This window comes from Maniola jurtina, chromosome W (genome assembly GCF_905333055.1).
Source record: "Maniola jurtina chromosome W, ilManJurt1.1, whole genome shotgun sequence".
Taxonomy (NCBI): Eukaryota; Metazoa; Arthropoda; class Insecta; order Lepidoptera; family Nymphalidae; genus Maniola; species Maniola jurtina.
Genome location: NC_060057.1, coordinates 4,787,865 through 4,799,657, shown reverse-complemented (window position 1 = coordinate 4,799,657; position 11,793 = coordinate 4,787,865). Strand labels below are relative to the sequence as shown.

Genomic DNA, 11,793 nt, shown 5'->3' with positions numbered 1-11,793 from the left:
TTTAGTGACAATTAAACCATCAAGTTGAACACACGTATCGGTGTTTTTTTGTTAGTTGTTACTCACAAACTCTTCCATAAAAACGAGCAAAACTCGATCTTATCCCGCTTAAACATATGGTCCAATCGACCGGATTCCAGAACCGCGGCGCTCAGTGCCTACGTGACTTGCTGGCAGTTTTTTTTTAATATGAAGTTCGCCGGCCGCGTGTTCCGTGAAACCGAACGCAATTGAGCACATGTCAAAATTCTTCCAAAAAAGAATACGCGAGTGAGTTTTCTAGAGAACAGAGATTGAGTTGAGTTTTGTTATCACGAGTTTAAAGCACAATGGAAGAGTTAGTCGCATTCCAAAATGAGTTATTAGAAAACTTGAGACGCTCGGACAAAAACTTTCGAAAATCACCAAAAGACAGGCTGAGGAGAGCTTATCTTGAGTCACGCCTAGAGATTTTAGAGCAATTATGGAAAGAGTTCACGGAAGGTCACAAGGAGATCATTTACAAAGCGAGCGGCCTGGACAAAACTGTAACCGTAAGTTATCTAAAGGACAACACGTATGAACTGTTTGAAGATTTGTATTTGCAATATAAAACAACTCTGAAGGAAACCTTGTGTTGCAGAAGTATAGGGACAGGTTTGAATAATAGACACTTTCCAATTTCACTTCACTGTATTTTTGAGAATAGTTTTCGCTTACAATTATTATTTCTTGTTCAAGATAGCGCCTGACAAAAGTGCGGAGCAAATGAACAACTCTTTATTTTAACTATGTTTTGTTTTTTTTTCTTGTTGTCATAAGAAACTGAGCTGTCAGTACTGTAATTCTTTTCTGTGCTTTAAAAAATAATTAAATTCAGTCCTGTGAATTCGAAACCAAGTTGTTTTAATATTTTGAGCCACGAAGTGTAATCATTGGTCAGCTTCGAGCCCAGATTTGCGCCAGAAATCAATAATCAAGAAGATTCGCTACAGGCGTGGCTAGTGGCGGTGGAGGTCATTTGGACAAAGAACTTTGGAAAGAATTTCAGGAGTGAATCTCGGACAAAGTCGGTATAATTTGTGCCTTAGCCCTTTTGTGTTAATAGGATGTTTGTAAATTTGTTATTTCAAAGAAAATTTTGTTCAGTTAGGTTATGTTGTACATGTTACATTGTGATAAATTGTAGTGAAAGTTGAACTTAAAACTGTTAAATTGTGACAATATTTCTGCTTAGATTAAATATATTTTAACATTCAACATTAAGTAGCATGTTTACAGCCAAATAGATATAGACTACACATTGTAATATTGCTTAAATTTACAAACTAGGTACCTACTTAACTTTAAAGATTTTTACAAACTTTTGACATTGAATTATTTTATGAATTATTTTTGTTGTTTAGGTGTCTAAGTGTAAAATAAGAACTTGTTTATATAGTTATTTAAGCGAATTCTGTATCAAATTCCAGGATTTTACAACCATCTCCCAAATATGGCAGAAAAGGCTGAAATTGTGAGAGAAATTGCTGAGTTAACTAAGAAACGAAGCAGTTATAAAGGTCGGATCACAATTTTTTCTGGCTATTTGAAATCACTGGACAGTAGCACAGCTTCACCAACTACTAAGGACATTAGTGAGTTGGAATTACGCATAGGTAAGTTGGATATGTTGTACGCTCAATACGATGAAACTCAAACACGGTTAGAGTGCATCTCAGATAACATTGACCAACAGTTGGCTGAACGTGAGGAGTTCGAATGTAGGTACTACAAGGCACTAAGCCAGGGACAAGAGATGCTGGCAAATTACAAACGGTCTCAAGTGCCGCTCCCTACTGATTATGGTTCACACTCTGGCAAACTAAACCCGGTCAAGTTACCTACCATCCAGCTTCCCAAATTTAGTGGGGCATATAATAACTGGCTGGAGTTCAGAGACACCTTTACCAGTCTCATTCACAACAATGACGACTTAGATGATGTTAATAAATTCCACTATTTAAGAACATCATTAGAGGGGTCTGCCGCTGTGGTAATTTCATCCATTGAGTTCTCATCTAGTAATTATAATGTAGCATGGAAACTTATGTGTGATCGATTCGATAATAAGCGTTTGTTGATACAAAACCATGTTGCTGCTTTATTTAATATCGAACCGGTCACACGGGAATCCGCTACTAATTTAAAGCACATTTTAGATCAATTAAATAAAAACCTCCGTGCTTTAGAATCATTAGGCGAGCCTGTTAAGCAGTGGGATACGCTTCTCATTTACATTATTACACATAAGTTGGACAGTAAAACTTATCGTGAATGGGAAGAGTACAAAGGCCGCTTGGACAGCAACAAACGTATAGAGCTACAAGACTTCCTAGATTTCGTAAGAATGCGTACGAATATACTTGATACAATTGAATTTTCGCGTCAGACGCCTCAACATAACTCAAATTATAAACTGTCAAAAGTAAAGGCTATGGTGACAACACAAACGAATGATAATAAGTCAAGTTCAAAAGACTTTTGTCCCAAATGCAGTGCCATGCATAAATTGAGTACTTGCCCTCAATTTTTAGCGTTAAGTAATGAAGAGCGCCTGCAATTATTACCTACTTTTAAGGTTTGTTTCAACTGTTTTTCGAAATCTCATTTTTCAAATAATTGTAAGAAAAATGGATGTAAAATTTGTAAAAGAAAGCACTCAGTTTTAATACATGTTACAGACAAGCAGAAGCCGGCTGTGCGTAGCGAGAGCACTGAAAGTGTCAGCGCGACTCCCTCCACCACCAATCCAAGTAATAACTTAACCTTATCAGCGAGCGTGTCGTCCGCGAGTCTTAATGTAAATAGTCGTCGCGGGGACGTTCTATTATCGACTGCGTTAGTTAAGTTATATGATTCAAATAATCGCGAACATATCGGACGCGCTGTTTTGGATTCTGGTAGCACTTCCAGCCTACTGTCAGAAAAGATGTTTCGTCAGTTAAATCTGCCTTATAATCATATCGATCAATCTGTACTGGGTATTAATAATGCATCCACGCATATTAATAAAATGTGTCGTTTACGGTTGAAGTCGTTAAATGACACATTTATGACTAATTTACATTGTTTTGTTTTGCCTTCGTTAACAGATAATGTACCGTGTCGTTCGCTCGACATTTCAAAACTCAATCTACCTACTGACGTTTGCTTAGCGGATCCTCATTTCTACGCACCGGCGTCAGTGGATTTAATATTAGGTGCTGATATTTTCTGGGACATTATAGGATCGCAAAGAATTAATTTAGGCGATGATAAACCTACTCTTTGCGAGACTAGGTTAGGGTGGATAATTTCTGGCCCGATGAATAATAGATTTTTTACATCATATCTACCTAACCCTATTCAATGTAATTACGTCAACACTAATTCAACCACTGATATACAAAATCAAGATATACAGAATCAACTTGCGCGTTTTTGGAATTTAGAAGAAGTAAATATTTCAAATTTATCTACTTATTCACCGGAACAGAAATTATGTGAGGAGCATTTTATAAAAAACACTACTCGCTTAGAAGACGGTCGTTTTTGTGTGAGAATCCCATTAAAAGAAAATCCTAGTGTTTTAGGTGATTCTTTACAACGAGCCAAGCAGTGTTTTTTGTCTTTAGAACGCAGGCTTCTTAAACAACCAAAACTTTATGAAATGTACCGCGAGTTCATGTCAGAATATCAGTCGTTGGGTCACATGTCAGAATGTGAACTTAGTTTGGATAGTAATGCACATTTTATCCCACATCATGGTGTGTTGCGTGAGAGCAGTGCAACCACAAAATTAAGGGCCGTATTTAACGCTAGTTCTTCTACCACCAGCACTAATATTAGTCTAAACAGTATTCAGATGGTAGGTCCAACGGTACAGGACGATCTTCTGTCCATTCTTCTGAGATTTAGGCAACACAAGTTCGTCATTTTAGCTGACGTGGAGAAAATGTATCGGCAGATACTTGTGCATCCTGACGATAGGTACTTACAGCGTATAATATGGCGTGACAACCCTAACCAACCACTTAAGGCATTTGAATTAAATACTGTAACGTATGGTACAGCAAGTGCGCCTTTTCTTGCTACCAGATGCCTTAAGCAGCTAGGACTTGAATGTAAGGACAATCAGATCGCTGAAATCATCCTTCATGATTTTTACGTCGATGATCTGTTGAGTGGCGGGGATGATTTGAACGTAGTGCGGAACATTCGTAGTGAAGTAACGGCTACCCTCGCCTCTGCTCGCTTGCCACTGAGAAAGTGGAAGTCTAATGAGCCTCAGTTAGTTTCAGAGTCCACTGAGTCCACGCATGATTTAAATGTAGGCGGTAATGAGCCAAGCAAAACATTAGGTTTAGGATGGCAACCTGAATCTGATGAGTTGCATTTTCCGATCGGTACTTCGATCGCAGTGAAGGGAAACTCAAAACGTGATATCCTTTCTGTTATTTCCCAGATATTCGATCCATTAGGGCTGGTCTCTCCGGTTGTTATTAAATTAAAAATAATACTGCAAAGCTTGTGGTTACAAAATTTATCGTGGGATGATCCATTGACGCCGGAGATTCAAGAAGCTTGGTGCGAAGCAATTAAAAACCTGCATGTTTTGAATAATCTACGTGTACCACGCCGCGTGTTAATAGATTCGTTCATGCGATTAGAATTTCACGTATTTTCCGACGCTTCGGAAAGGGCTTACGGTGCGTGTCTTTACGTCCGTAGCATTGATAGTAGTGGCAGAATCTTAGTGCGATTATTACTTGCTAAGAGTAGGGTGGCACCCATTAAAGCCACAACTATCCCTAGGCTTGAGCTTTGCGGGGCTCAGGTTGCAGCTAAGCTGTATGAAAAGGTTATCAGCTCGCTAAGAGTCAAAGCAGCGTGTACCGTTTTTTGGACCGACTCCACTATTGTATTGGGTTGGCTTAAGATGTTGCCAAGTAAGTTACACACATTTGTTCGTAATCGCGTCGGAGATATTTTAGAAAAGACCGGTGATTGCGTATGGCGACACGTTCCTACTGAGGAAAACCCAGCGGATTATGTGTCACGTGGTGTTAGTGTTGACACTATTCAGTCTCTCGATATGTGGTGGTCAGGACCAACTTTTTTGAAGGAGCCTAATAGCTATTGGCCTTCTACGTCAGTACGTTCCGATTCGCTACCCGAAACGCGTACTGAATTGTCATGTTTAGTTAAGACGGAAAATCCATCTGAATTTATTGAATTTGATCGTTTTTCTAATTTCAATAGGCTTAGACGTGCAGTAGCGTATATGCTACGTTTTGTTGAAGCATGTAGAGGACGACGCGCTACAACCAATTTTCTCACTGAAACTGAATTAAATAATTCATTAAACGTCATTATTCGCACATCTCAGAAGGAATCCTTTACCGAGTATGATCTTTTATTGAATAAGAAAAACTTGCCTGCGAAGAGTGCTTTATTAAAATTCAACGTGTTTTTAGATGAGAATAATTTAATGCGAGTTGGCGGTCGTATCAGAAACTCAGATTTTTCGTATGATAAAAAACATCCTTTAATTTTACAGTCCACTCATCGATTTACTCAGTTATTATTTAAATACGAACATACGAAGCTCATGCACGCTGGGCCACAATTATTGTTGGCATCGATCAGAGAGGTTTACTGGCCAATCGGTGGCCGTAATTTAGCCAAATCTACTTATCGTCGTTGCATTAGATGCACGCGAATGAAAGGAAGTGTTGTAGCTCCTATTATGGGTGACTTACCGCGACGGCGTCTTATTCCCGGTGGTTACCCCTTTGAAACCGTTGGCGTTGACTATGCGGGCCCTATATCTTCCGCAAGTCGTCAAGGACGTGGTTGTCGTATTGTGAAGGTGTACATCGCCATTTTTATATGTTTTACTACAAAGGCCATTCATTTGGAATTGGTGGGAGACTTGACAAGTAATAGCTACATTCTAACTCTCCGCCGACTAGTGGCTCGTCGAGGAAAACCACGCCATCTGTATTCTGATAACGGAAGTTCATTTGTTGGAGCGTACAACAGTCTATCTAAGTTTTTGCAACAAAATTCTGACTCACTGTCCAGTGAGCTTTCAAATGAAGGAATAAATTTCCACTTTATTCCGGGGTATTCTCCACATTTTGGCGGTATTTGGGAGGCGGGGGTGAAATCCACAAAATTTCATTTATTGCGGGTGCTAGGCAATTGTCATTTAACTTTCGAAGAATTGTATACGACTTTAACACAAATTGAGGCAATTTTAAATTCGCGACCACTCACTCCTTTGTCTTCGCATCCAGAAGATTTGACCCCACTGACCCCCGGCCATTTTTTAATTGGACGTCCACTCACAGCGATTCCGACTGAAGATTACCAAGACGGCAAAGCGGACACACATCTTACGAGATACCAACGGATTGAGCAACTCCGGCAGCATTTCTGGGCACGATGGAGCAAGGAGTACGTTTCGGAACTGCAGAAACGTACAAAATGGCAGACACCATACCACTCATTGGAACTCAATTCGTTGGTCCTTCTGAAGGAGGAAAACCTGCCTCCGTTAAAGTGGAAACTGGGACGAATTGTGGCACTTTTTCCCGGCCCAGATCAAGTCGCACGAGTGGCTGACGTGAAAACCGCCAGTGGGATCGTAAGAAGATCGTTTACTCGGATTTGTCCGTTACCAATTAGTGATGTAAATTAAAGTGGTTGACGGCGCAGCCCTCAACGCCCGGGGGCATGTTCAAGATAGCGCCTGACAAAAGTGCGGAGCAAATGAACAACTCTTTATTTTAACTATGTTTTGTTTTTTTTTCTTGTTGTCATAAGAAACTGAGCTGTCAGTACTGTAATTCTTTTCTGTGCTTTAAAAAATAATTAAATTCAGTCCTGTGAATTCGAAACCAAGTTGTTTTAATATTTTGAGCCACGAAGTGTAATCATTTCTCAATACCCGTCTTTATTCGATTCCTTCGCTATTTATATCAGTTTGACAGATATATTTTTAAGGTAGGTAGGTACTAGTTTTCGGGAAGCTATTTGACAAATTACCACAGAGGTAAACCATAGTGATGTAATAGACAATTAACGTAACAATTATATCAGCTAAATGTAAAATACGACACAATATGTATTGATCTAAATAGTTAATAACTAAATGTGATTTATAATCCATTCCCGCCAATTATTTATAAATAATAATAATTAATCTGATATAGGTCTAGATGTCTATGACTCATGATATAGGGCAGCATCTTGAGGTAGTTGTTAACACTCGGCCATCCTGGAAAGGCCGTGCCCCACGGCCCGCAGATAACATCCCGGCTTTCAGATCATCGCCCACCTGGCAAAAGAAAAACACCGAACAGTAATATGCACTTAAGAGGTTACCTAAAAACGCTTGGTCAATCTGTTTCGCCACCAAGTGATCAACATTAAAAGGTTAAATAATAATAGTGTCTCACTTAGTCAACCATGGTCATGTAGACATTCATAATTTAAATTAGAAATATGTACATATGATATAATATTCAATAGATTCATTTTAGGTATTACCTACTTCATATTAAAATAGTTATTGATTTTCTTCTTTTTTTTTTTAATGATTTGCTATAAGATTTAGGTATTAAATAAAAATAAATTTTGATTACCAGTGGGTATGTGATTAACATTGACGAAATATAAGTAACAGATTTCGTTGTAGCTTCCTACTATCCAAAATTGTAGGTACTTAAATGACTATCAAGATAAGTTCTATACAGCTGACGTCATGACTCATGAGACAATTTTATTAAGAAGTTAAAATTGATTTAGAATTGTTTGGCTCAGCACTTATCAGTTGCTTATGGTGGTGCACGGGAAAAGTTAGGTATCAAATTGTAACATCTCGCAGGTTTCGGTGGTATATTTCGAGGTCGCTAACATAATATTATTATCATGTTAGTAACTAGATAAGTAACTGACTTTCGATGCTTTAGCTTTTTTTTCTATTATAAAGATGAATTTGCCACGGGGATGACACCTATAAACCTGGAAAGCAAAACAGTTTCCATATTTATACGAAATTCCATTTCTAGCCCTTTTTCTTTTAATCCGTACTAAACGTTTATTGAATTTCATACTCATTTTTCTCTAATGTATATGTAATTTTCAATTACTTGATATTTTTATAATTGTAATTTTATACCTAGATATTAACAGGTCGGCAGAGGGTTTTATTTTAGCAGAGTTCATTTTTGGTACTTTCAAATCATGTTGTACATACGTAGTATATACCTATATTTTTCCCATTTTGAATAAATCATGCAGCATAAATTTTTATCATTGAAAGGTCACACAGGTATTATAATAATAGGTATATATAAGTAGTAAATAGACTAGATAAGCAAAATAGACTCGTGGCGTAGGTCACACTGTTAATATATTTATTAACAATAGTCTGTGTACATATATCTCTCTGTGTGTCTTCTCTGTGTGCTTTAAAAAAAAAAAAAAAAAAGTAAAGTAAAAACTTCAAAGGACAGTATGTTGTTATTATTAAATAAATACCCAATTGAACCCAGTACCTAAATAAAAGGTTATGGGCATTCTAAATTACGTGTTGGTGGAATCAACGAAAGAAGAATTCTCCGGTTCCCGCAATCCCGTGAGTTCGGCTATCGAACAAAGGAAAAATGGCGTCATGCAGAAACGTGAGTCAGCTTACTAATTTAAAGGCGGACAATTTCAATAATTGGTTTTTCCGATTGAAGGCAGCTCTTGAAGAAAAAGGGGTGCTTCACTGTATCGAGTCGGAAGTGGATACGAAAGAATCTAAAAATGACGCGATAGCTAAGAACATTATTATCTCGTGTCTTAGCGACACCCATCTTAGCCTCATAAAGGAGTGTACTACTAGCAAACGCATGATAGAAAAGTTAAAGAATGCATTTCAAAGAAAATCTCTAATATCAAAACTATATTTGCGGCGTCAGCTACTAAGCGTAAAGTGCAATGACAGTGAGAAACTTGAAACTTATTTCCAAAAATTTAATCAAATTATTGAAGAGCTTGAAATTAATGAAGAGAAAATCAATGAGCTGGACAAAATAACATACTTGCTAATAGGTTTGCCAGCAAAATATGATACTGTAATAACAGCTATAGAAACACTAAATAAAAGCGACCTGAATTTTGAATATGTGACAACGAGGCTCTTGGATGAGGAATTAAAAATAACCTCTAAAAATGACAATACAGAGGAAAATGCCTTTCTTATCTGCCATAAATGCAACAAAAGTGGGCATAAAGCAATTAACTGCTATAGTAACAACCAAGCATCAACATATGGGAGATACACAAATAGAGGTAGAGGATATATATCAAGGCGACCCCTAAGAAGAGGACGGGGAGGACGTCAAAACTTCCCAGCAGCGAATAATCGTGTCGAACGAGCGCAATACACTGAAACAAGCGAAAGTTTTCTATTTTATGCAGACAGTCAACAGTGTAACATGGTATGTGATAACTCAAGTAATGACAAGTGTAAAATCCAGTTTGTGATCGATTCAGGTTGTACTGAGCATCTAGTACAAGAGAGTTACAGTCGTTTTATGGACAATATAATAACCTTAGATAAGGAAATCAAAATTTTTGTAGCAAATGGTGATTTTATTACATCAAACAAAAAGGGTACTATAAAATTAATAAGTAACGGGCACAAAATAATTTTTGAAGCACTGATTGTCAAAAATTTATCATTGAATTTGTTGTCAGTACAAAAAATATTAAGATATAATACAGTAAAATTTTGTAATGATACAGTAATAATTGCTAGAAATAATTCTAATGTTGTTGTAACTGGTAAACGTAAAGGAAATCTTTTTATTTTAGATACAACTATTGATTCTCAAAATATTGCATCTTTACATTGCTCGACAGATAACAATTTGTGGCACAGGAGATTAGGTCATGTAAACAGACACAGCTTGAATATATTGCAGCTTCCGGTAAGTAAAAAAATTTGTGAACCATGCATGCTAGGTAAAGCTACGAGACTCCCGTTTAAACCGGTACAACAACCAAGATCACATCGCATAGGTGAATTGCTGCACACTGACATCTCAGGACCTACGAGAACAGAAGGAATACATGGTGAGTTATATTATCAAGTAATTATTGATGATTATTCTCATTTTTTAGTTGTAAATTTGTTAAGAAGCAAGAGTGAAGCTACTGAAAAGTTAAAAAATTATATAAGAAGATTGGAGAATGAAAAAGAAGTCAAAGTCAGCAGAATAAGATGTGATAATGGAACTGAATTGAAAAATAAGAGTTTTGAATCATTTTGTAACAATAAAGGAATAAGAATAGAATATACAACACCGTACTCTCCTCAGAGTAACGGAGTAGCGGAGAGAATGAACAGAACACTATATAATACAGCACGTACTCAACTAATTGAGACAAAATTACCGAGACACTTATGGACAGAAGCCATATTGTGTTCTGCGTACCAACTAAACCGATGTCCCTCTGCAAGTATCAATTTTAAAACACCTGAAGAAATATTCAGAGGTAAAACAGACTTAAGTAAACTAAAATGTTTTGGATCAAAATGTTGGGCAGTTATACTTCCCAGACAAGGTAAGTATGATGAAAGGGCAACGGAGGCACGTATGGTCGGATATGGTCAAAATGGATATCGCTTATGGAATTCTGAAACAAATGAGATTATTGTATCACGTGATGTTAGATTTGATGAATCTGATATTATTTATAAACCGACTATGAAAGAAACTGAAGAAAATAGATATTTTTATTTACATGAAGAGAATGAGGCAAGTCAAAATAAAACAGAAGAAAAAGAAAGCGCAGATGGAAATGAAGAAGAAAAAGAGGAAGAAAATACAGGTGAAGATGATCATGTAGTTACAGAAAATGCGAGTTCAAGACCTAAAAGAAATATAAAGAAACCAGCGTATCTGAAGGACTATGAAGAAAATTTTGAAAATATGGAAAGTAATATTGCATATTGTTTGAATACTATACTTGAAACAGATATATTAAGCTACGAGGATGCTGTACAAAATGATGAATGGAAAACTGCTATAGAAAATGAAATAAATGCACATGAAAAGTTAAATACATGGGAAGCAGCTGATTTGCCAAAAGGTCGGAAAGCCATAGATTCTAAATGGGTTTTCAAAGAGAAAATAGATGGAACTAAGAAAGCAAGAATTGTAGCAAAGGGTTTTCAAGAAGAAAATGTTTATAATGTATATGCACCAGTAGCCAGACTTGCGACAGTTAGACTTTTATTAAGTATTTCAGTACAAGAAGGTAAAGTCTTACAACAATTAGACGTACCAACTGCATTTTTAAACGGAACTTTAGATAAAGACATATACTTAAAATACCCAAAAGGGATAACACCTGAAAAAGGAAAAGTTTTGAAATTAAAGAAAGCATTATATGGTCTGAAAGAAGCACCACGATGCTGGAATGAAAGAATACATAAATTCTTCTTAGAAAATGGCTTTAAACAATCCAAATATGATTTTTGTCTTTATTACAACGGAGAAACTTGGGTATTGATTTTTGTAGATGATATTTTAGTACTGGGTTCTGGAAAAACTATAATAGAGAAACTTAAAAAGGAATTTAATACAAAACATTTAGGTGAAGTAAAAGAATACTTAGGAATGGAAATACACAGAGAAGGAAATTCAATTAAAATTAAACAAGAAAAATTAATTCAAAAGATCTTGAGTAAATTCGGTATGGAAGATTGTAAAGGAGTTCAAACACCAA

The 11,793-nt window shown here is 36.6% G+C and overlaps 1 protein-coding gene across 1 annotated transcript; it reads left to right on the top strand.

Annotated features, from left to right (window-relative positions):
- Positions 1–813: 813 nt before the first annotated feature.
- On the top strand, positions 814–6,939 carry LOC123879758. The gene is made up of 2 exons (XM_045927666.1): positions 814–1,637; positions 2,703–6,939. Exons 1-2 carry the CDS (start codon positions 1,475–1,477, stop codon positions 6,704–6,706), a joined length of 4,167 nt encoding a protein of 1,388 aa, XP_045783622.1. The 5' UTR covers positions 814–1,474; the 3' UTR covers positions 6,707–6,939.
- The last annotated feature ends 4,854 nt before the right edge of the window (positions 6,940–11,793 follow it).

Excerpts from the sequence above, each read along its gene's own strand:
- LOC123879758 (XM_045927666.1), top strand. The coding sequence starts at position 1,475 with ATGGCAGAAAAGGCTGAAATTGTGAGAGAAATTGCTGAGTTAACTAAG. Across the intron at positions 1,638-2,702 it reads TGAGTTGGAATTACGCATAG|ACAAGCAGAAGCCGGCTGTG; the intron begins GTAAGTTGGATA and ends TACATGTTACAG.